Below are 25,957 nucleotides of genomic sequence, written 5' to 3'. Positions count from 1 at the left end.
TCCAAATGACTTATTCTTGAAGCATAGATCGTGAAACCTTAAACTTCAACAGGTTGCTGCTTGTGAAATGACAGCGTTTGCTTATTATGTTTTTTAAATTCTAAAAGCAAACCAAATATGTTTGGAATTTGGACTTCGTCGCTATGATCCTGAGCAGATAAATGAGTAAAGCGCCAAATCACAACAACAGTCGCCTCAAGGCGCTTTTTATTGTAAGGTAGACCCTACAATAGTAAAATTGTTCATTATTGAGAAAAAAATATATAATGAAAGTTAGAATTAAGAGCCTTCTGAGCAAACCTACTCCTTATTTCGAGTCTTTGTTTGGCCTCCACCTCTTCAGCTGTTAGTGTGTAACTTGTAACTGCGTAACAGGTGTGTCGTTTTTAAAAGAGATTAATTATGAACACAGCTTCCTAGCAAGTCTTTAAAAGAAAGAGCTGTAAAATTTGTGAATTCATCAATACAAGTGATCTATTTTAGATTATGTTTAGTCATCCAATTCATCACTGATATCAAAATATTTAATAGTAGAGCTTTTAGTGGGGATTGGTACTTGAATCACATGGCATCCAGTCTGAGCACAACAGATTTTCGTGCACAGTAAATCATTAACATCGTTCTCAGTGTTTGCTTGTGTTCCGCACACACTCACTGTAGCCGCAGACAGAAGTGCTTTTAATTCATTAACCATTGTTTATTAATGTGGAATTGATTTTCCCATGCAGACACACAAAAACGCACACAGGGTCAGACAGACATTGTTTTGTCTAGCCAGGTGTGTGTGTGCGCATGTGTGTGTGTGTGCATGAAAGGACTGGCTGAGCGAGTTTTGATTTGGCAGCTGGAGACGAATGCCTGGCTCACACACACACACACACATACATATATTTGCCTCGTTTTGCAGGCTTGATCGCAAACTCATTACCTCTATAACTGCTTTTAGCTTATCTTAGGCACACACACCTGCAGAACACAACAGGTTTGTCCTTGAATATTTATTACACTAAATTCATACCTCCTTAGTGACCCTTTATCACTGAAACACCACTAATTTTTCTCAGTATTATTTCTTTTATATTCTTCTAAATGCATAAAAATTCACTATTAGTGGGCTATTGTGATACATTTAATGCTATGAGTCATTTTTAACAAGTTTTTGGAGCATGGCTTAAAACAGTTCTCTATTGAGGATACGCAAGTAAAATAATTTATAACTGTTTTGTCAGATAAAAGCAAACTTTTGGTTTCTTTCAGCTTTTGGACGTAGCTCAAAATGTCTTAGATGTTAGAAACCCATTTAGTGACTTAGCACACTTACAAATTCTTGCTCACTAAAGTGACCGACTAAGATTAAACTAATAGTAGCTGGAAAAAATCAGTAACATCTCATCAAAATTTAAAAAAAAAATCAGCCCAATTTCCCCAATCCATGTATACAGGATGCATCTTAATACTACTTAGAGTAGAGAGTTGGGTGTTCGTCTTGTAATTGGAAGGTTGCCGGTTCCAGACCCGGCTCGGACAGTCTCGGTCGTTGTGTCCTTGGGCAAGACACTTCACCTGCCGCCTACTGGTGTTGGTCAGAAGGGCCGATGGCGCGATATGGCAGCCTTGCTTCTGTCAGTCTGCCCCAGGGCAGCTGTGGCTACAACTGTAGCTGCCTCCACCAGTGTGTGAATGTGAGAGTGAATGAATAGTGGAATTGTAAAGTGCTTTGAGGGGTCCCGAAAAACGCTATATAAATGCAATCTATTATTATTACTTAATGCATTAAATCGTGACATTGAAATTCATTATTAACATTAATTTAAATCAAACAACAGGAAATTAATCAACGACTGTTTGGATAATTGAAGTCATTTCTGGCCAATAACATGAAACATTTGACAGATCTGTGCCAGTTTTTACATTAACGGAATTTCTTTATTCTTCAAACTGTTAATCAGACACCGCTAGACATTTGACAATGCTGTCTGGAGTCTAGGAAAATGTGACAGCGATTCTTTTTCTAATGTTTTATAGAACAAATATTTGGTTAATAAGCAGAAATAATCTCAGAAGAGTCATTAGCTGGAGCTATGAAAGAAATATCGTGCACTGGCACATTTATCATATTGAATCACGTCCTCTTGTGATAAGTTATCAACACACTGGTGCCAAATACTTAACATTTTTATTAAAGCATTCAGGAGATCTAAACGGGCTACCCTGCCAGTCTTAGGTCACTTAAAGACTCCTTATGGTGGAGCGTATAAAATGAATGAGGGTAAAGTGAAGAGAGGGGTGTCACTGTACTGTGATGTGTTACTGTAAACAACCTAATGTAATAATATCATATTGAAAACTGATCCTTGGCTCTCAGCCCCTAGTGTATGCCAGTTATAATATGCATGATATCCGTACTGTTCTTTTATGACAGAAATAATAATTGTGTATACTAAAATGAAATCGTGATTATTTAACTATTGGCTTTACAAACACACACATTCATTAACAGGGGACGTGGTGGGAACACTGGGTTATCATGTTGAAAGCTGGGCCCAGACTGTGGGTCCAAGTGAGGCCTGTGGCTCGGCACAGATGTGGAGAGTGAGGGAGAGCTGTCCTGACGTGAAGTGGGCCTGGCAAGAGACCATTAGCAATGTGGAGAAAAAGGCAACTGTAGGCAATCATTAATGATCCAACCATTAATGAGCCCTCTGCAGGTTTATCCATGCAAAGTGTGTTTCAACTTTTTAATTCCCACTAGAAAGATTTTGTTGATCAAAGGCTGATTTTCAGTTATTTGAAATAGAGTTGAACCAGTAACTGATTTTTTTAAAGAAGGTCAAAAAGTGCACAGCTACAAAGAAAAGAGGAGCGCTGAATTTTTAAAAAATGAATGAGGGACAATAATTATTTTATCCATGTAAGCTTGTAGATGTAGAATACAGAAAAGACTAGTCATGCACAAAAGTAAATGTAACAATATAACAGTAAAGGTTGGTGTAATTTTGCTGTAATAGTACTGCTAAAGGGCACTTTGGCAAAAATTTGCCACTGCTGACAGAAGGAATTGAACCAGTAACTTTGTTAGCTAACCTGATGACCTGTAAATGTGTGTCTGTGTGCGCGCAGCCACTGATTGCACGCTGCTAATGATTATTATTATGTCTAGTGTCACTTTGGATCAGGTCCATTATAAACACACACACGCGAATGTGACCTGCCCCGTGACTTTCTTGTCTCTTTCTCATTCAAATGAACACCGTGTGTGTTTGTGAACGAAGGTCTATCTGTGTGCGTGCGCGTCTGCGTGTGCGGGGGTGCGAGACGACAGGGGTAGTCTAGCTCCTTCTGGCTAGAATTATAATGAGCAACACACACATACACTCGCGCGGGCACACACAAACACAGAGCCAGACAAGCAGCTGATAATGAGGTTTGATTTTCATATGTTTCAGACAGAATGCTCTGCAGGTCAGCTAGTACACAGAGGAGCAGTGTGTGTGTGTGTGTGTGTGTGTGTGTGTGTGTGTGTGTGTGTGTGTGTGTGTGTGTGTGTGTGTGAGAATACTGAGTGAATGATTTCCGGTCTCCTTGTTGGACTTTACATACTGTCACTTTTTCCATTGTTAACATTGATGGCTTTGCGTGTCCAGTACAGTATGAGGTGTGTTGTTTGCGTTTGTCTGTGCCTTGTTTCCATTTCGCTGATGTTTCTGATGTCAGCACAGCAGGGATTCTATTTAATTTTTATTCATTTCCTTTATCATCCCACAGCTCAGCCAGACTCCTGCAAACCAGAAAAAACAAATATTCTTAAGACATGCAGAAACATAACTGTAACTGTGTGGTCAGGATAATGTCTTTTATACAGTTTTACATTTTTTACTGTAATAATTTTGGTGAAAACAGTGCAATTGCTATAACAGAATTAAAGATAAAAAATGAGTTATTTCTGTAAAACCTTTGGACAACAGATGCCAAACACAAGACAACTATAATAAATACCGCCCACATGCTGATGAGAGCTAGTCAAACAAACAGCATGGTTATATCTTTTAATAGCAACTTCAAAACATGGCCAACTTCAGAAAACAGACATACGCATACATATCACAGAGAGTAAAACAAAGTCAAGCCAAAAAGCAAATTATTTACAATTACAAAAATGCATTAGTGGTATTGAAATTGCATTTTTTTTAAATAAAATGTAAGTAAGCTAATGTACAGTACTGTAGCTCAGTATATTCACCACCTGTCACGAAAGTAATTCTTCTTCCAGTATTTTTACAAGAAACCTCAAAAAGCTGTGAACTCGTAGAACTTTAATCAGCTGTGTTGCAATTGTTTTAGGTGAAAACAGCATAAAACATGAAAGCACCAAACTTACTGATTAGTGCGACCTGCTCAATGAGACGTTTCAGTACTATAGCTTTTAATGCTATCCAAACACATTTACTTTTTTCTAATAATAATTCTTATTATTATTATTCAGTTTTATTAAAGTTGTCATTGGTTCTTGTTAAAAAACAAAGACTTTTGTATTTTATCATTTGTATTTAAAAAAAACTGAGTCAAATGTGTTATTAGGGTGGACTCTGAAAGGTCATTAAAGTCTGAAGGTCAAAGTGTCAAAGGTCACAGCACCTGTATTGTATTGGTGAGAGCTGGCAGCATGCTTTATGTGTTTCATGGTCAGGATATTTAGTTTACTCAGAGTCAGTGACCTACTCTCTGCTAGAGTTAGCATAGCTAGCGTTCCAGATGGGACTTGCAATTTAACATGGGAGTTCCCTGGATTAACACTCTAAATTTAGACTAATGCTTCTCTGTCCTTCTTCCACTCCAGCACTCATCTATTCCATACACCCAGTTCTTACACCTATTACATATCCTCCAGTTCTACTTTATTTTGTCTTGTTGTAAAATGTCTGCACTGAACATTTAGATAAGGTGGTTACTTACGTGGTGAAATAATGCTCTTTATCACAATGGCAGTGATGGCTGTTTTGTTTTTTTCCCTTATCCATTTAGTTTTAAAATTTGATATATAGACTGTGATATCAGTATTTGTTTTATTATTATTATTACAGTACAGTGGTTTGACATAGTTAACCTCTGTACTGATTTGCATGCATTCATTTTTTTTGTTTTTACAGGGAAAGAATCTCCATTTGAGATGGATTCAGGTACATATGTCAGCACATTTTGCTTGCTGTTACCTCTAACTTCTTCCTGGGTTCAAACCCGGGCAGGGCCTTTCACTCATTTGCACCTTCTCTCCGTACTTGCACGTATTTCTCTGGGAGCTCCGGTTTCTTCCACCATCTAAAACAATGCCCTAGCCAGCAGGATCTGGTCCTCATTTGCAAAGTAGGCTTTGGGTAATGTAAAATTACACACTGTGCAAGTGGATCATGTAAAGTTACAGTTCTGGTTTTACATTTTGTCAGAGCAAAGACTAATGAAAGATGAGAATCAGAAATGGGATGACGGTTAGAGAAAGATGAGGAAGGATGATAACTTACCCCTTCAAACATGCACACACACACACACACACACACACACACACACACACACATTTCTGTCTCTATTTTCCCACTGTTGAATCAAGCAGTGGGAGTTTTATGGACCAAAGTTCCCACACTTGTTGGCTGCACCATGACTATGACTTCCAAAGTCAATGGGAAGAGACAGTGTGTATCATTTTGTGTGTCTTTCTTGTATGTATGTGTGGGTGTTTGTGCAAACCTCCCTTACACACACACACACACACACACACACACACACACACACACACACACACACACATATACCACCACCCATTGCCCCCTATAGCCTTTCTCATGGAAATTGGCAGGCAAAATTGTGTGAACCTATGACCTATAACTCTGCCTCTCACACTCACACACATATAGGAGCTTGCACAAACACTCTCTCTCTCACACACACACACACATACACACACACACACACACACAGCTGTCTGTGCTATTTCTGACTACCCAGACTGTCGAGTCATCTGAGGACTGAGAAAGGGGGGAGGAATTAGCGAGCTCTTCTCTCTCTCTTCTTCCCTTTCTCCCTTTCTACTCTTTTCATCATTGATTTTTTTTTTTACATTTTCTTTTCTGGTTGCCTTCCTTCCTCCCTTTTTAAGCTTTTCAACCTCATATTTTCCATCTCCTTTGCTAATATATTTCATGTCCTGCCTTCTTTTCTGCCTCCCTTCACATTCCCTGCTTTGCACTCTTCAACTTCTTCCCTTCCACTCCCTCCTTCCTTCCCACCATATTTTCTTCCTCCCTGTCTTCCTTTCTCCTACCACCCCTCCCTCAATTCTCCTGCCCTCCCCACTCTCTCTCTCTGTCTGCACTCTCAGAGCCATCTGACTCGGCAATGACCGCTTGTGACCTTTAGTTGAATGCAGGAGGAGGAGGAGAAGGAGGCAGATAGACTGAGAGCAGGCAGCGGATGACAAATGAGCTAATTGCTTTAGATTAACCATGGAGTGTCTGCCTGCCTGCCAGGCTTACGGCCTCCTCCTGTCTAGACAACACCACAGAGGGAGGGAAGCGATCAGCAATCTCTCTCATGCAACAATTCTGAGAAGTGAAAATGTTTCTTTAGCATTGCACAAGGAAAATTAAAGGAACTTCAAACGGCTATTTAGAATTGTTCTTCCTTGAAGATAAGGCACTGGGAAGACACAGGTCTGAACCTTGATCTTTCAAAAAGAAAATATGCTGAATTTTAGTGCAACACTGTAAATCCTGCATAATTCAACCTGACACCATTTTTTTTGTTTCAGTCCTGATAAACCAGAAAGCACCACAGACTTTCTGTTTAGTCTCTAAGCTGATGTAAGCTGTGCAATCAGACTCAGGATGAAATGAGAGATGTCAGGCTTTTATTTTGATGATCAGTTTTTACACAAACCATCTTTTTCTGAGATTATCTTTAATATGCTGCAAATTCTTTTTGGCATAATCAAATTCATAAAAACAAAAAATGAAATGTAACTCTCAACTGTTTTAAGTTCAGTCATAAAGTCAAACTTTGACTTCTTCAACTTTTCAGTTTTTTATCACTTTGAAAATATATGCACGTTTTAAAATCGTGCACTAATTTTCAGTGTCTGATCGCTACAATGTTGCAATGAAGCATAGCTAATAGGCCTAGAATAGCAAGACGTGCTGCTGCAGAAGCCTTGAGGCAAATAACAGCAAAACAACTAATGGAGACGAGTTGGAGATGCTTTTATTGCATTAAAATGATTAAAACAATTACACAATACAATTATATATTAGAAGGCATCTGTCATAGATTAAGGAAAGACGGCAGCTATGATAAACTCAAATGGCGTCATTAGAAAAAATATTCCTGCATAAAAGATAAGGGGTCATAAATGAATCCTCTCAGTTATTTTGGTTGCTTGTCTAATCTGGCTGAAGGTTAAGCACCTGCACTGATTCAATTAGTCAGTCAACTGAAGATAATTTGAACCTGGATGAGCCATTTAAGTCATTTTTAATCACCATCACACATGGGACAATTTTTTTAGTAAACTGCAGATTAGAACAAACAGGTGAGCTGAAAATATCGCCTTAACTATTCAAGGATTAAATAAAAATTATTTTGCACAATACAGTTGCACCCCAGATGGCTAATGAATTAGTAAGAGATTTTTTTAGACTCCATTTGTGTGAAATACAATGAAGGTTAGGGTTAGAGAAGTCGTCTTTTGGATCACAGTCCACTGTCCATTATTTAAAGACAAAAAATAAAAGAGTTTGATGAAGTCAACAAGGGTAGCAGTGTCTTTTGAAATTTATCTGGGGCAGAGGGATTTCTTTGACTTATAACCTAGCAATTGTCAAAGCAGCGTGGGCTGAGGCTTAATAAACCCATGAATGCGGTTTTCTGTTTGCATTTGGCACAAATACTCGGCGGTGCACATTTTTGTCTGCCAGGAAGAAATCAAATACACTAAAGCTTGATCATTGTTTGCCTATTTGTTTTATATTTCTTTTCTTGTCTCTTTGAATGCACACATATGAGCATGTAGCTGAGATTTTGGAGCCTCTGCGGTTTGCACAAACCTGCTTTTTGTAGCATACCACAGACACAGTGTTATTATGTATCTTCGCTGGAGCATGTTTTAGCCTCAAGGATGTTTTTCAGTGGTGCATCTGCACAACACATTTGCTTTAAAAATAATTTTGGCATACCAAAAAGGCTTCTGCGATTGAAAGAGAAGAGAAATAAGGATGAAGAATAAGATGACAGAGAGAAAAGAGAAGAAGAGGGAATGGGGAAAATGAGGTGGAATGGCTGCGCATTTTAAATCTCCACAGGGTGGGGGAAAAACATGCCAAAAATAAAATAAAATCTCTCTGCAAAATTATGCACCTTAAAATGAGCGGCATAAGTGGATTAAAACACAGTTAGCATGCAGAATGGAAGGAGTGAGCTAAACGCAGCATTATTGACACTGGAGAGAAAAGAGAGAATCAAAATAAGAGCAGAAAAGAAAGGGAAGGGAGGAGAGCTGCTGGCCGACCTGCTGGCCTCGCAGTTTTGGGAGCTCTGTGTTCAAGGGAATTGACAGAGTATGTGTTTATAGCAATAGTAGGAATTTTTTATTGAATGATGACGCATCAATTTGCAAAAGCCGAAAGGAAACAGGATAACAAACATTAAAACAGAGTGGCTCAAACTTGTGCCTGTAAATGCAGCTTTCAAACATTCGGTCCACGGGCCAGAACCCCTGGTGTGTCGATGCCAAAATATTACAAGGGTGTGGAAATATCTGGAAGCTTAAAAGTATTTTTTTTTTTATCTCTACAAGTTGTCTAAACTGTAAAAAAGTAAAAAAAAAAAAAAAACAAATCTGTAGTTCCAAAATACTTGTAGATCTACTTTAATCTATCACTTATAGTCTGCTCTTCATGTGTTTTGTAAAGAATGGTTTAATAAATGTGGTTTTACTTATTTAGACTAAAAGCAACAGAGAAGGTGGACATGTTTACTTCTTATTATTAATATTGTTAATTTAATATGCATGGGTTTTGCTGTTGGGGCCCACTTTACATCAGATTTGGCTATATATGTACTTTTACCAAAATGAGTCAAACAAGCCTAGTGTCACTACAAAGCTATAAATATGTCAATAGAAGTGCTATAAATATAATATTAAGATGACCAGTTTTGAGATATCCAGTAGGAAGCAAACAACTAAATTAGCACATAAAAAAAGGTGTGTAAGTGCCAGAATGCAACAGTATGGCTTTATGTGCTAAATCCACTTTTAATTTTTGAACAATGTTGCCATGAAATGTTCAAACCTCGGACAGAAAGGAGAAAAAAAAGGACTGAAAGGAAGGACGGAAAGATATCAAAGGGAGAAATTAAGGGACGTACTGTAGCAGACATGGGAGGAAAGGAACACAGACACCCACATGAGCAAACATAAACAGACTAAAATTATTATCTGTAAACAGTCACATTGCCTGTTAAAGTGAACTGTTGTTATTGTCAAAGGCAAAAAAGGAACAGAGAGGCACTTAAACATACAGCGATGCCAGTCTCGCCATCTGTGTGAAGCCACCCAGACTGTGTGTGTGTGTGTGTGTGTGCGCGTGTCTGTGGGCTCACTGCCTGCTGACAGCTTGTTCTTTCAGCTGGTGCTAAACTCCCACAACTTTTCTTTCCCTCCCTTTCCTTTCCCTTCGCAACATACCGTACACAGCACAGTGGCCTCTTTGGTAACTATAAACCTTCCAAGCCGTCTTTTCTGCATTCACAACGTCAACAGGAACTCTGACGTTATGTAACAGGGCTGCATGGTAGTGCAGTGGTTAGCAATGTCACCTCATACCAAGAACGATCCTGGGTTCGGACCAACCTGGCTTTCCGAGTTCACCCTGTGGATGTGTGGGTTACATCCAGGTGCTCTGGTTTCTGCCCAAAGAACTTAGAGACAGAGAGAAGATGCAGACGTGACAGTAGCTGATCTTCTGTGATGGACCGAAAAACCACGACTGTACATGTGGGTCCAATCCACTTGAATCCACTTATGTAATTAGGCCCCACAACCCCTGACATTGGCTGGTAATTTAAAAAAAAAAATTATTATAACATTTTCCAAGTAATATGAGGGAAAAGGGGCTTCATTAGTGTGAGGTTAAATATTCTCATGGTTTGCCTTTTGCTTAGTTTTCTTAGCATTTTGGATAAAAGTGTTATTTTGTGGGAGACAACATATTGGGCTTTGTCCTGGAGGGATGGTGTTGCCTTACAGCTAAATTTAGGTCTGGATATTTATGGACGGTGACACAATTTTCCATATTTTGCATCTGTACACCAGCAAAAATAGATTTGAGAGTCAAAGAGGGATGAATTACAACATTTGCAGGGAATCATTTCATACACGATCTCTTCATATAATATTTAAAAAGCTGCGCTCTTGTTCTTGACCCCTGCCGCACCATACCGTGCCATGACAGACCATACCAGACCACAACGATCCTTTCAATGATGAAGCAGTCAGTACTAACTATTGTATTCTGCTTGTAAGAGTTTAATTGCCTCAGTGTTTGAATGTCCTAATGAGCAGAGAAGTTCAAACTTCAAACTCAGCTCCCCCTCCCTTCTCCATGTCTCTCTCTCTATCTCATCATTATTCTCTCCATCCCACTGACCCATCTGTCTCCTCTCCCAGACGCTCCCACCACTCCCCCTCTTTTTCTCTCCCCTCTCCCTCTGTCTCTTTCTCTGCCTCCCCTCCTCCCTCACACTGACCCCTTTTGTTCACAGCTATTGGGTTTTGGTGGCGAGGGAGGGCAGAAGAAAGGGTCTGGTCAGCTGTTTCCTCGATATGTGCGCCTGTGTGTGTCTGGACAGTGTGGGAATGTGTGTGAGAAAAAGTTGCAGACAAAGCTTACTCCAGGCTCAGAGTGTGTGTGACGGCCGGTGAGGACACACATGGTGTTGGAGCATCCACGGGATATGAAGCTTGGAAAGTTTTGTTTTACTTTCTTTTATTTTTGTTGTTTTGGTTTAGCGTTGGTTTCTTCCTTTTCCCTCAGTAGCAGATCTTCGGGATCTGTCCTCTGGAAATCAACCTTTTTTTTTGTGAGGCTTGTTGAGTGACGAGACTATGCAACCTTCATCACAGAGTCACAACCATGACAACTGTGTTCAGACACAGTTGTGCGGTGAGTTTCTTATCTGAGATGAAAAGATGGATGTTATCAGATTCCTTTGTATGCACTAGAGTCTGATTTATTTTTAAGCAAGCACGCTTTAGTCTTTAAGTTCATTTTTCCTTTTAAATGCATGCGAATCAGCATATTTTCAGATAGTTGTAGATAGTTACATATGTATATATCTAAATTGTCAATTAAAGTTTTTCTTACATGTGGGAGTTTGCAGGTTTACTATGTGCGTCACTGCATATTAAAAATCTTGGAAATTTGGACAGTTGGTCAAGTGAAATGGCATTTAAATGCATCATCTCAGCCAACTTTGGGTTATCTTGTTGTGGAAATCCTTTTAATCCCAGGAAGTCTGCAGCTGCAAGTCTTACAGAAGTTTGTCCTAAGTGGTCTTCTGACCACGTTCCCTGAAGTTCTTTGGGGTCCTCTTGTGTATATAGACCAGCGGTCCCCAACCCATGGGCCTCGGACCAGTACCGGTCCGTGAGTCGTTTGGTGCCGGGCCGCGATAGTTGAGGCTCAGGTGTGAAATGTATGGTTTTCAGGGTTTTTTATCGGTTTTCAGCATTATTTTGTTATCGTTTTTATCGTTAACTCGGTTTTCCTGGGTCTTTTCAGGTGTGTTATGAATAAATCTTCTTTTTTTTCGGTACCGGTACTAGTTTCATTTTGTTGTATTTATCCGCCACACCTTAAGCCCGGTCCGTGAAAATAATGTCGGGCATAAACCGGTCCGTGGCGCAAAAAAGGTTGGGGACCGCTGATATAGACCATACGTGCTAAGCATAAGTGCCTAACAGAAGGGGAAGAATGATGCTTTTAATCATGGTTAAAATAAAATGTTCGATTTGTTTTGTTAAAAAACTGGTGCTTAGTTCCCAGAAACTAGTATATGTTTTAACTTTGGCTGTTCACTTCTATTGATTCTTTAAAACTCTGCTTCTCTATCAAACAGTTCTGCGCATCTCTGAAACTTTCTTTTTTTGCTTTAATATGTCAGTGTAGCCTGTGAGCTAATATAAATAAATGTGATAAAAAGTAATACGTGAATGAATCCAGCGATACAGGAGTCATCTGACTCTATACTTCTTCATCTTCTGTGATGGTTTACTGGTAAGAGGAACTCAAGACTGTGAGAACCGGTGTGGACTGTGAGAAAAACAGAATGCAGTGTGTGTGGGCAGGGGGTGTGCGGGGGAGGGTTGGTTTGTTGTCTGCTAGTTACTTTATGCTCTTGTGTCTGACTTGGCCCTGACCTCTGCCTGCTCCCTGTGAAAAAAACAAAACAAAAACAAAGTGTGAGAAAAAAGCCTCCGTTTCTGTGTGTGTGGATAATGGCAGTGCTGATGATGGGGGAGGTGGAGCAGGGTTAAGGGGTATTTAAAGCAGGCTGTCTCTCAACAAAGGTGGCCCTGTCTGTCAGCCTGGCCTCGGCTGGCTGTGTGTGTGTGTGTGTGTGTGTGTGTGTGTGTGTGTGTGTGTGTGTGTGTGTGTGTGTGTGTGTGTGTGTGTGTGAAACACCCTGACCTGACATGAAGACTATATCTTTCTCTGTTTTTTCTTCTAATAACATCAATTATACCAGCCTGCTTTAAATGTGTGTTTTTGTATTTGTTGAAGTCATTTTTAACCACGAATGTGATGAAGCACTCCAAGTAGTACTAAAAAACCAAAAAAGATGATGAACTCATATATTTTACACAGTAATTATTGGGTATATGTTGCAATACTGTTTTATGTACTTTAGCTCTCTCCATGTTGTTTGACCTCAACTACCAACATCCCCAATGATTAAATGGACAATACTATTTTTCAAATCCAGCCATGAGTTATTTTGTTATTATTATCATTAGTATTTCAGTTGAATAACTAAATCAGGATGTACAACAGTGTTTTGTTTCTGTGAAAGCCCTGAACTTTTGAAGTGTGTATTTTTTGTTGCTTGGAATGAAACTAGAGAGCCGTGATCTGTTATTGCCCTAAAACGTAATAAGAGGATGGTGATTATGTTATCTGAGGCAACTATACAGGGGATGAGGCCTTTGGCCATCTAAAAAGTCTCTGACAATGATTGAATTTTCCAATAAATAAATAAATAGAAATATTAGATCTTCAAATATAATGCAAAATAGGCAGATGTCATCATACACTTTTCATGTCCTTGCAAGGCCTGACCTAACGGTGTTAATGCGACTGTACCATCATCAGGGTTATTGTACGAAGAGCCACAGAGGACTGTTTTCTGCTTTCTTGAGACTCGTACTTATGTCAGTCTTTGTTTCTCTGTCACTGCAGCCCAGCTGGAGTTCGTCCAGATTCTGGTGATCGTAATAGTCATGATGGTGATGGTGGTGGTCATCACCTGTCTTCTCAACCACTACCGCCTATCAGCACGCTCCCTTCTCTCCAGGCACACCCCTACACGCAGGAGACACCTGCCACTGGCCAACGTAAGTCAGACTTATGCCAGGACTGCATGATGATGTGTTGCCCAAGCTATGCACTTACAGTAGCTCATTCATTATGTGTGCAAGACTTTTTATTCAGTTGGGTTTACATACATGTTGCTGCTAAAAAGGTAACACAGTTCTGACACACCGAGCAAAGAAGAGAAAATGTATTTTAAGGCCTGTAGTTCACTGTTTTCTTTCATTTCAAAGAAATTCATTTTATTCAACCTCAATACACCAAAATGTTCACTTGTATCCAGACTATAGAATAGAATAGAATAGAATAGAATAGAATAGCCCTTTATTGTCATTGTACATGTACAATGAAATTATGGGTGCTTTGTGCAGGAATTAAATATAAATGATAAGACAGGAGGAATAAATAACAAGCAGGAGAAACATTTACAAAACAGTAGAAAGGCAGACATTGGAGAACAAAGTGCTTGAAAGTAGTGCAAAGGGCTCGGTCAGAGTATAGAGTCCATGTGTGAGTCGCCTGAGTGATGAGAGTTACTCAGACCATGGCTCAGATTGGTGAGATGAGTGACAACTTTGCTTACCTACTGCATCACTACACCGCTCATTTTTCCATAGTGCCTTTACATAGCTTAAACATACACGTGTTTCTGTGTCAGAGACAGATAAAGTCGGTTTGAATATGTGGAGCAAACAGAAAATGAAAAGTTGTAAATGGTGGCAGATATTATGTAAGATACATGAATTCATTAATTGAAGAAATAAAATAGCACAGTCTGTTTAAGACATGGAATAAAGTTAGTGTCTCGACAGGTGAAATTTTATTTTCCAGTAAAGCTATCCAACTTTGCAAGGTTATGAACAAGATATATGTAGGAAGAAAGAGAGAGAGAGAGAGTTAAAGAAATATATGAAAAATGAACGAAATGATTTATAAAGACAAATAGATAAAACATATAACAAACCCCTCAACCACGCTGACCTTTTATAGTTACAGTCATTCATCTTTATAAACAGACTTCCTGGAGGAAGTTAGCATCTGTTTCAGACAGTTTCACAATAAAAGCAGTTTCAGAGGCGTGCCAACTGGCCGCATGTGATCACAGTGATTAAACTGTGCTGCAGGCTAACGCTAACGCACTGACTCATTTCTTCATTAAGGGCCATGGCGACTTGCCGATGTCTATTTGAAGAACACGCACCGACTTACACCTGAGGCTTCCTCAAACATATGACTTCACTAGTGCTGCCTGAATCACCTTCCACTGAATCACTGTCTGTGTGTGTATCTGTGTGGCTTCAGTTTCAGTTTAAAATATGAGTAAAGAATGAAGCACAAACATGCACATACACACACATAGAGCTCCTTATAAGCTCAGGGGAGTCATAGTGTCCTAGTTAATTTGGATTAGCAAACAGACATGGTGACACACATGCAGCCAGACAAGCAGGCAAGAAAACTGTCACCAGAGAGAGTATATATATTTTTTTTTTTTACAAAAGTTGGAAAAGTTCCTCTCAGACTTTTTTTTAAAGAAGCAAAGAACTACTTTTGTCTTCTCCTCACTACAAGCGGTGACACCGAAGGCATCGAGACACCCTCTAAACATCAGCTTGAGCTCAAAGTATTGTTCAATCCATTATAGATTCATGTACACTCTTAATTTCAACGTTTTAAGTCATACTTGTGTTGGGCAATGTTGTACCAAACTATATGTGCTGCTGATTTTAAATGAGCACAGAAAATTTTTTTACTTTGTTAACTGAATGTGAAGCTTACAGTGTCAAATTATGCACATACATTACACAATACAGCTCATATATTAACTGTAGGAAAAGGTCAAACACAGGTAAAAGGTACAACGTTTTACTGGAGAAGACAGTATTAGGCAGTATAACCTAGATTTAAAAATACTTTAATAGCAGGGATCATAGTTAGCTTCACACTTTTGCACAGACAGGTTTATATAAACAGAGTCCTCTAATAAATAACACGCACTCATCCATCCGTCCATCCAGTAAAGTTTGAGCAAACAATAAGAAGTGTATCAGTACCAAGTCTCATGTTCTATGTTTGGGGAAAGGCGATCGCAGTGGAAAGTCTTTGTGACAGTGTTTAAAACAAGAACTAATATATGACAGGAAGTTACAACCACTCATCTCTAAAAATTACACAGCGGTGTTGAAATCATTATTAGCAGCAGTGTATATTCCCGTTCTAGTATCTATGTCTTAACCAGCTCAATTTTATTGAAATTTGAACTATTACAAATCAGAGGAATAAATTATACTTTTAAATAGTGCTAAATGTGGTTTGAGGTCAGCCAGCAGATGAGTGGCTAATGCGCCAACCACAAGACCTGCTTCCCTGCCTACTGAGTGTTTACACCATGCAGACATTCTCATGCTCTTCTTCTCCACATTTTCTTTTGCTTACTGCTGTTCTTTGCTAATAGAGATGCAAACTGCGAAAAAATTAAAGAATTATTTTTATTATTTAATTACATAAATTGACTTTTTTGCACACAGGAGGGAAGTCTGTGGTCCTCTGAGGGAACAGGCACAAACAGTGGTCTAAATGAGGTGAGTGCTGCTTCAACCAGTGGTGGTCTTCGAGTTTGATTTAGTACAAAATTCATTTAAACCAACATTAGTTAGAGGCACAGCAGTAATTAAATATCTCTCCTCACACAGCACCAGGTGTATAACACCCACCCCCCGGAGAGAGGGGGCTCTTCCTATATACAGCGGGAAGTACAGCACAGCCACTCCCAGCCTCCGCTGCAGCCCCAGCGCTTCCAGCACACATACGCCCCGAGTCGCTTTCAGCCAACTTATCCCTACCTGCCTCAGAGCCTCATCGATCTTCCCCCCACCATCTCCCTCTCAGATGGAGAGGAGCCCCCGCCGTACCAGGGGCCCTGCACCCTGCAGCTCAGAGACCCCGAGCAGCAGATGGAGCTGAACCGCGAGTCGGTCAGAGCGCCACCCAACCGAACAGTATTCGACTCCCACCCTCTCGATCCATCCAACTCCTGTCTGCAGGCCAGGTAACAATGAGCAAGTCTGTGGTCCGTTATTGTGTTTTGGATCACTCACTTGTCGTTGTGTTGACTAATTCCTGTGTTAAGGATTTTTATCAGAGACTTATCCAGCTTATAAAAGGCGTCATAGAAATGTTTATGTTCTTTGTACCAACTTTGTACTAACTGTGACTAGATGTACTGCACAGTAAAGGAGAAAGAGACTAAGAGCTTTAGACATCCTCTCTTCACAGCCTAATGTTTAATTATGTTTCATTTTCTGTAATTATGATGCATTATAAGGTTTTAAATGCAGAAATTTGATTAGCTGAAAACCTACAACAAATCATTTTTTATCTGCCATCATCTTGTCTTCATCAGTGTTATTTATTCATTCATTTATTTTGCTCTCAGACTGCAGGCCCCCCCTCCAAGTGTCCATTCAGGCATCAGTGTGTTGGAAGCCCAGGAGGCTTTGTCCAGGCATCAGAAGCAGGGCTCTCGAGTGGAAGGAGCTCCTCCAGCCTACAGCGAGGTGATTGGGCACTACTACCACCCAACATCTGTAACCTCCAGCCATAACAATCGGACTGTGATATCCTCACAAGCACCACCTGCCTCGCTCATACAAGGCCTGCTCCGACCTCCGCATCAACAGCAAGGAAGTGTGGACAACAGGAACACAAGGAATACAAAGGAGAAATCCCAGAAACCCCAGCAGGTGTGACAGTGCTGCTCTCTGCTTCCAGTGAGAAAACCGGGATTACATCTGCTCACCACTGGAGTAATGACCAGTGGAGAATGATGAAAAGTCACGAAGTTGTTAAAATCCACTCTGAAGGGTTTAAGAGCTGGTTAGTTTTAGTTGTTGCAGGTCAGTTTTGCAGTTTCCCCACTGGCTTCTCTGGGTAAGATAACCCAGAACCACATTGCTCCTGCAGAGCACAGTCGCATGAACATCTGGCACATCCTGTTCTGCAGCTTCCTACTTCATGTCTTCTGATGAACCATTGATGTCAGAAAAGAGAGGAAGATTTAGAAGGGAATGAGATGGAAGCAGATGATTCTTTCCCTTAACAAGTCCTCCTCATCTCTCTTCTGTCAGACTGATGTGCGTAATCACCTTTCACAATGAATATTTACTTGGTCTGTTTTTTCCGTTGAACTTTTTCTTTATCTTATTCACACATCCATGAAAATTCCTATCCAAGCAAATGGCGAAATGTTACAATCTTTTTGGTTCTTCCATTTGTAGGATTTCTTTTTTTTAAATGTGATAATCCCCCACCACCACGCTGCTTCTGTCCATTTAGTCCATATTCAAAACTCCACTTCTGCACCAGGCTTTAGCCACATCGCTGGGACATTTTAGCACACTCGCTTATTCCGCGAGTTGTAGCACAAGGCTAAAAGTTCTGCCTTACATTTCCTAAGCGATGCAGGAGTTGCCACTGAAATGGTTGTTTCTTTTTTTTCCTTTTTAAAAAAAATGTATGTTCTTTTTTTTAAAGAACGCTTGCACAAAGTTCAAGACTGTTCACCGGAAAAAAGAATAATCCGCAATATGATCGAAAAGAGACAGAAAGTAGGGAAAGTTTGGGTATTTTTCTATACTTGATGGATTCCTATGAGTACATTTTTTGTGTTGCTTTTGTTTAGTGTTTTTTTTTTTATTTGTTGTCTAGTTTTAGAAAAAAAAGATACAAACATCAGTAATCGGTTGGGGTGCCAACTTTTCACCTTTTGCAACGTACATGTTGACGTGTATATACGTCACACATGGAGCATATATACAGACACATGTATGCAAACCTAGAGTGAAAAGCACGAATTTAAAGTTATTTATATAATTGCTGAAAAGAATTGCACTATTTTTTAGTATGCGCCAATGGACCGTTTTTGGGACTTTTATTTTGAAGGAGCTCTGTCTATTGCGGCATAAAAACAAGAGAGAAGCAAGAACATGGTGAGTGAGGCTCAGACCGAGCGGTGCACAGCAGCTGCTATCATGATAAATGTAAGGGGAGGTTCTGACTTTGGCCCAACGGACTCGGATTAACCGTTACTGTACCATTGATAAAAATGAATAAATAATCGTTGGTTTATGCAAATGTCTGAGTCCCATGAGCCAGCCACAAGTCAGCATCCAACCTGTGGGTCCAATCAGAAAGTCTTAACTCTCTCTCATCCTATTGGCCGAATCATTAGCCAATCCCAAAGCTGGCTATTACTACCTCGACTAAACAAGCGAAGCACATTAGAGTTTATTCATGTTAACCAGACACAACAAATGTCTGGACTAATCGAGACAGTCTAATGTAACAATAGATGTTAACTAGAGTAGGATGTCGTAGACTTAGTTTTTAATCCTGTTATTTTATTTGAATGTCAGATATTTTTATTCATTGGATGAGAAGAGAGAAAACAAACCAATGACACCCCCCTTGTAGTGTATTACTCAGGAAGGAAGCCAGTCGCCCAGCAGGTCCTGAATATCTGATGCACTGACTGTGCACCACTTTGGTCACCCATACACCCAAAAGACCAAATTTTCTGGTCACGTACCTCTGGTTCCTTTGAATTATAGATTCTCTCCCACGTTTTCAACCCATGTATACACTCTGCTCTCTAAGTTTTTCTCTCTTGCAGGCCACTCTGAGCACTTTATTGCACCAGGAAAGAGACAACAATCTTCTGTCAGCCAGCGCCGACCAACCAACCAATAAAGCTTAAACACAACGGTAGAACCTTTTAGGTTTTTAGATTCAGATTTAGATTCTCCAACTACTAGTGATGCGCTTTTAAAGAGATGCAAAGAGTTGTGGACCAAAGCTTTTAACATTTACTGGAATAAAAAACAACTTTATTTATCATTTTGAGATTGAAGAACTTTAAGACATACAGACTTTAAATCCTCAACTATCCTTCCACAGGTCTCCATAAAACCAGCTGAACCTGTGCTTTAACAAATATATTCTATAATTAGGAGAAATTTTTTAATTTTCTTGTTTATAAACTCATTCTTTTAAGCTTTGGACTCAAACTCTTTGAGTGTTGAATGCAGCACAAGGCTGGTTGTTGAAACTAGACACACTGAAGTGTTGAAAAGTGGCACGAGTGTTAATAGCAGCCCGTCTTGTGTCATCTCATTAAGAGTGCAGAATTAATAGAGTTGCATTAGGTAGCTGATTGAGCTACTTGATCAGTATTTGTAGTTTTTGTATTTAAAGCTGCTGCTTGATCCAGACAAAATCAGCGCCCTCTAGTGTCCAGCCTTTATGCAACAGCGCCCTCTTCAGGGACTGAACCAAACTGTAGCCAAATCCCCTGAGAGACAGTCTGAAGGCTAAAACAATACATTTTATAATCTCATATGGTGAATCTTTCATTTTTTGTCTGTACTTTCCTTCCATGGTGAGTCACAGCAGCATCTATCAACTATCGTGATAAAAAGAATTCAATCTGCTGAACTTGTTCCCCAGTATAAACCTTGTTTACAGGGACAGTTTGGCCCAAAGGTAAATTTATGTATTTTCCCAATTTTTTTGTATTCATTCCTATCCAACTGGATTGTGTTGAACTGGTGTGTGAATTGCCCAGTTCTGGAGAAATCAGCTACAGCGATGCCTGTGTTCTCTTTAATATAATGTAAGTAAATGGCAATTTCTGCTTGGGGTGTTTAAAGTGCCAAAATGTGAAAAAGACGGCAGCAGTTTCTCTTTCCAGAAATTGTGACCTGTTTATTCAAAAAATAAAAAATTTAAAAATCCACAAACCTTACAGTGAGCCATTTCATGCAGGAACTCTTTAGTTCGTACCGATCCGCAATTTTGAAAAATGTCCATGTGCAGAAGAAAGCAACCATGTGCGTGTGATGAAAGGCTCTTGCTGGTGGGAGATTGAATGGATGTCCCTCATTTGACCTGTAACATCAGGTAGCTGCACAGGTGCGAGGGTGTCTTTTGGTTTGAAGAAGATATTTCCTGCATGAAACTGCTCACAAAAATGTTGGTGGATGTTTTTTGATTAACAGCTTCACAATTTTTGAAAGAGGCATTGCTGCAGAATATTTCAGATGTAATTTTTGGTGCTTTGAGCTCTTCATAGTAAATGCCATTCAGTTCTATTCCATTAAATAGAACGGTGACATTTCCACATCCAAAAACTTCAAAAATGAGTGTCTCACAAAAAATCCCCATAGAAAACTGTGTAAATTTGATATTAATGTAAATTCTTATTTAAGTTGCTGGATACAAACTAAACGTTTACAGCTTGATAGATGGATTGGATGTGTTTATGCTAGTCTTGTTTCTTGTCATTTTATCATCGCAATGATGCAGTCTTGTGTTCTATAGCAAACTATAACATTTCAAATCATAAAACAGATTGAAAAGACTCTTCTAACTGATTAGAAAAGTCTTTGATGATGTTAGAAAGATCTTCAAAATATCTTGTAGCATTACTCGGCAAACTACTAAATCTGAAAACACTGAATTCCTCTCAAAAAGTAAAGACAAAAAGTGAGAAAAAAGATTCGCCCTCCCATCATCTTTTAAGTCTGTAGCTCTCTGTAGCCCCAAAAGAAAGATGATTGGCTCATTTAAAAAAAAATTATTGTAATAATAATAATAATAATCTTTGATCTTGTAATGAGGTTAGCAGCCTGGTTCTCAGTCCTAAGGTACTTTGAACTATTTTTCTGTTTCATACTTGTTTTTGAACAGAGTTGTTTCCTTAAATGGTTTCCTTTCCTGCACCAGAGGGCTTGCAGCGGGTATGAGAAGGCTGGCCAGGCTCTGACCACAAATATTAGTGATAGGAACTTAAAAAATGTATAAGGAAGTTGGAAAAATGTGTAGAATCAATCTCTTATTTCAGGGGAAAACCCGGGCTGGCTGACAATACAAAATAAGACAGGAGGAGAAAGAGGGAAAAGTCATTTGGAGGCTGACAGGAAGAACAGATCACACATTTCTACACAGCTGCTAATACCCTAGCGCTGCCTACATCTAAAGACTGGTGTGTTTACATGCAGTTGTACTTGTTCACCAGTGTTTGTGAGCTTTTCTTTAACTCTCAATTCTATTTATTTATGTTTCTTTTTAAAATTCAGTTCGATTTGAGTCTCATAAAAGAGAGATATTAAACCAATCAATGCTCAGATCACATAGTTTTTGTTGCTTTAATCCATCGTGGAGATACTGAAAGTGTTAGGAGATCACTGTATGTGTGTGCGTGCGTGTGTGCAATTAATGTACACCCACCTGCCCTGGGAAAGACCTCCAGCTGTCTAGACAAAAACTAAACACATAAAGGCACACACAGAGCAGACTAAACAAACTCACCGAAGAACCAAACGCCTCACACACACACAGACACACACACACAATAAACACACACGCACACACACTGAGGTTTTTGTTATTGCGGACCACACAAGGTAGCAAAAACATTTATTTCACACACCTTGATTGCCTCTCCCCTCCCTCTCCCTCTTCCTGTCTGAACGAGCTCTTCCTGTTCCCTAGAGATGGCCGCTGTCCAATGACAGAGCTCCTTTCAGAACCGGCCCTCGCTGCCGCTGGGTCAGCGGTCTTTGAGTCTCCTTGGAAACGTTCGTTGTTTGTTATTGTTGCTATGTCGTACAAGTGTGCCTGCCTGCGCTGAGACGGGCAAAATGTGAGTGGCTAGTTTGGGCTGTCAATCATCCCAGGCCACACTGTCTCAGATGATGACGATGAATAGATGATGGTGATGAGATTGTTGCTGTTGGTGATGATGATGATGGTGATGAAGATAGATGTTTTTGGTAGTGACACCGCAAAGATCGTTGCAATACACCTACTATTTGCCTTTTTGATTATATTAGTCATATTTTAACGTAGTGTGCTAAATGTCAGTTTTTTTTATTGTTGTTGTTGTTGTTGTTGTTGTTGTTGTTGCTGATGATGTTTATTCACTTGAGAACAAAAAGATTTAACTTCAATTCAAAAGTTCATATCATTAAAAAATGTGTTTGTTTTTTTTTTTCATTTGTAAACATCGAGAGTGTAAAACTACCTAACACACAAAAACTGCAGATTTCTGGGGAGGATGTGTAAATACAAGAAAATGTACTTCTGCTTTTAAGTGCCCTTTTTTAAAGTTTAAAGTTGTCAGTGTGCAGCTGTCTGAAGAGCAAATCGGTGCGATTGGTGCGGGGATCGACGCCACAGATCCCCATCAACATCCCTTGAGATGAGCTTATGTTAAAGCTAGCTAAAGTTCCCTTTTATTGGAACCTTTTTGAGCACATTTGTATCACGCACTTATAAGTTCCAAGTATAAATCTTCATGTAAGCACCTAGTCCTCGTAACCCACTAATCATTGCGTCTCCTTACTCGACCCAGTGTCTAGATGTGTGCCTTCTGGTGTCCAGCATGATCGGAGACTTACACTTAAAAAAATCCTTTACTGTTGCCTTTCAACGTAAAACCTCGGACAGCACAAAATCTTAACACGTTACAGCCGTGACGTATGGAAGCCCAGTCAGGCCAAGAAAAAAAAATGGAGGGGAAAAAAAACAGTCAGTGTTTCTAAGCTAAAATGGACCAAAAGTCCTTAAAATACTACAAACAAATAACATGTGGAAAAGCAGATATCTGCAAATCCTGTGTGGTTGCTTCTATTGTTTTTATGTTATCATTCCAACTTCTCTTCCCTTTTCTTTTTCCTGGTAAAGCTGGACTTCTATAATCACGACATTAGAAGCTAAATTTGTGAAAACAAATTACTGTTGCTATTGCTGCTCTATATGTTTGGAACTATAACTAAAAACAGCTGAAATTAATGCTTTTCTTCAGAAATTTAATGAGACGCAGTATTTGCTTTTAACATTTCTGACTGCTTGCAAAGAATCACACACCACACAGTCCAGATTCATATGTGACATTATTTAAGACATCTCCAAAGACGAAACCACTGTAAAGAAAAAAACGTTCAGTCAAGCTTGAACTTTTTGTTTTCGATTTTGGGGAAAAATCTTTTTTTTTCCCTCCAGTTTTTGCTACATGTTTGATCAGTTTTAAAAGAAAGGATGATTTAAGTAACACAAGTAGACTGGCGGACGGCATACAAGCAAACCATTTTCTCCCTTCATATTTCTGTATCATCGCATTTTTCTCTGCTTGCTCTGCTCTTTTAATCAGCGCTGTGTGGCGCCTTTCCTCTGACAATGTCGAAGAAAAAGTATACAAAAGCACTCTTGTTCGCAGTTATGTTATGTGTTCATATTTAAATAAGCCTCTGTATCTTACACCGCAGTGACTATTGTAGAAGTCTTCCACCTGTCCTTGAGTTTTATCCTGCAAGCATGTAAACTGTGGGGCTTGTACAATAGACCAGTTTGTTCTGGTAAGGATTCCTACGTGCAGCTGGTGCAGATGTTTTAGAAAAGCATGATAAAATGCTGCGATTGTGTCCAGGGAAGTAAAACTGCACACAAGTAATCAGCAGCTTTGGAGTGAAATCTTCACTCAGGACCAGATGTCAGATAAAAATGTGGGAACTCCGATCTGTTCTCTGCAATGCTGGGTTTCCCATCACTCAAACGTAGCACCGGGTTCATAAAAAGAATGAACATGGAGCTGAGGGTTTAACTTCAATCTGTTATCTGTCACAGCATGGCTCATGCACTTATATAGAGGCCTGCTTATTCTCAGTGATAATAACTGCTTATTTGTGTATTAAGACAGTTTATTTTAATTTATATTGGATGGTCTATGTGTTGCTGGGTTTGCTATGTTGTTATTTTCTTTTCTGTTACAAACACAAGACAATGGTTTATTGTTGTTGTCACAGAACATGAATCAGACACATTTCAGTTAGCCTTCGATTTAAAAAAACAAATAAAAAGTTTTATAAATTCACCCGAGTCTCGTCTGCTTATTTATTTTGTATTTAGTAATTGTTGGAGGCTTTCCTTTTTTTGTTTTTGCAAGAAAGGAGCCTTTGACACACATTCATTCATCCACCACACAGACACACACACACATGCGCAGACACTTTGTACACATACAAGATTTGGTTTGTATGCACATTTCAAAAAGCTGCTGGTACATCCCTTAGATTAGCTCCTGTTCCATGCTGATGTGATAGCATCATGCAGCAGATCTGTTGACTGTACTTTGATTCAGGCTGAAGCATTGATCTGACAGAAGGTACTCTGCAACATGGATGATTGGTTTTGTGATATTTAAACTCAAATATGACCCTACTGTCATCATGTGGCATCCAAATTAGCAAAAAAATTATCATAACTTTTAAATGTTGTGTGACTCTTGAAACACATTTTATTTTCATCTGCAGAGTTAAGTTGCAGTAAATATTTATCCAGCAGATGGCGCACTTGAATTAGAGTTCAAGGCTCAATGGCCACATCATGGTTATGATTGTTAGATTTACTTCATTTCTAGTTATTAGTGTTTAACGGGTCAGTGTTCACTGATCTGGTCCACCAGGGAGACTCAGGCCTTTTGATTGTGTTGTTTGTATTTGTTGAAAATACATGAAAGCACAGAAAGGAGGAAGTGTGTCAGACTTTTTGTAAAAATGTTATTTTTTGGACTTTGCATATTAGTAAAAACGTGAGATACTCTGAACATGCTGTGTCTGCTGCATGATGGCACTGTGAAAATATGTTGTAAATAAAATGCCTGTGCAGGTTTTAAGACAGTTTAACGGTTGGGTTTCCTCACTTTGGTGCTCTGCTGTTTTACATTCACTATCCTTGCTATTAAGGTTTTCATTTGGGTCTTTTAAATTAAGCTGCAGAAAGCGCCCTGAGTGTTTTGGCTGGAAATGTGTTTGTCTGTTTTCAGTTTTTAAAAAGTACCAGTGTCAGGATCACCAAAGCCAGGAAGGCCTGATGGCGGATGAGAATTCCCTGCGGAAGACCACCTTGCCTGTTGAGGTGGCTCCGACGGGCCTTTTGCACTCTCCATTATAAAGAAAACAAAAACATGACAAAACAAGTAAACAAACAAAATATGCATTCATTCCTCAAATTAACTTGAGCCCCTAAATTAACTTGAAGGCTCAAAATGAACATTTTTGTCATTGCCATCTTGATGTTTTAAAACCAAATGCACAACTGAATATCTTTTTGCAACCTGAAAAGTGATCCTTGCTGACCAATAGAAAGAATGCAGTTTTAAGGCATCCACCATGCATGGTTAGACTATAAACATTTGTAATTATTTACAATGTCATCAATTATTCAGACATTTATGTAATACAAGTAGCAATAACACACATTCAGAA

The 25,957-nt window shown here is 39.3% G+C and overlaps 1 protein-coding gene across 2 annotated transcripts in view; it reads left to right on the top strand.

The window, feature by feature from the left end:
• Nucleotides 1–24,564, top strand: part of pmepa1 (prostate transmembrane protein, androgen induced 1) — a 40,567-nt gene extending 16,003 nt beyond the window's left edge. The window contains exons 1-5 of one of the 2 annotated variants that reach the window (XM_085274666.1): nucleotides 10,814–11,207; nucleotides 13,503–13,657; nucleotides 16,163–16,216; nucleotides 16,328–16,683; nucleotides 17,071–24,564. In XM_085274666.1, the coding sequence (XP_085130792.1) occupies nucleotides 11,150–11,207; nucleotides 13,503–13,657; nucleotides 16,163–16,216; nucleotides 16,328–16,683; nucleotides 17,071–17,383 (936 nt within the window). In that variant the 5' untranslated portion in view covers nucleotides 10,814–11,149 and the 3' untranslated portion in view covers nucleotides 17,384–24,564. Of the gene's footprint in view, nucleotides 1–10,813; nucleotides 11,208–13,502; nucleotides 13,658–16,162; nucleotides 16,217–16,327; nucleotides 16,684–17,070 lie in introns of those variants that run through there. The other variant, XM_085274665.1, reaches the window with a different exon arrangement.
• The last annotated feature ends 1,393 nt before the right edge of the window (nucleotides 24,565–25,957 follow it).

Source organism: Mchenga conophoros, linkage group LG5, assembly GCF_057382185.1.
Source record: "Mchenga conophoros isolate Kocher_MC1m ecotype Shallow Benthic linkage group LG5, M_conophoros_male_GT1.1, whole genome shotgun sequence".
Lineage (NCBI taxonomy): Eukaryota > Metazoa > Chordata > Actinopteri > Cichliformes > Cichlidae > Mchenga > Mchenga conophoros.
This window is presented reverse-complemented; position numbering and strand designations above follow the sequence as displayed.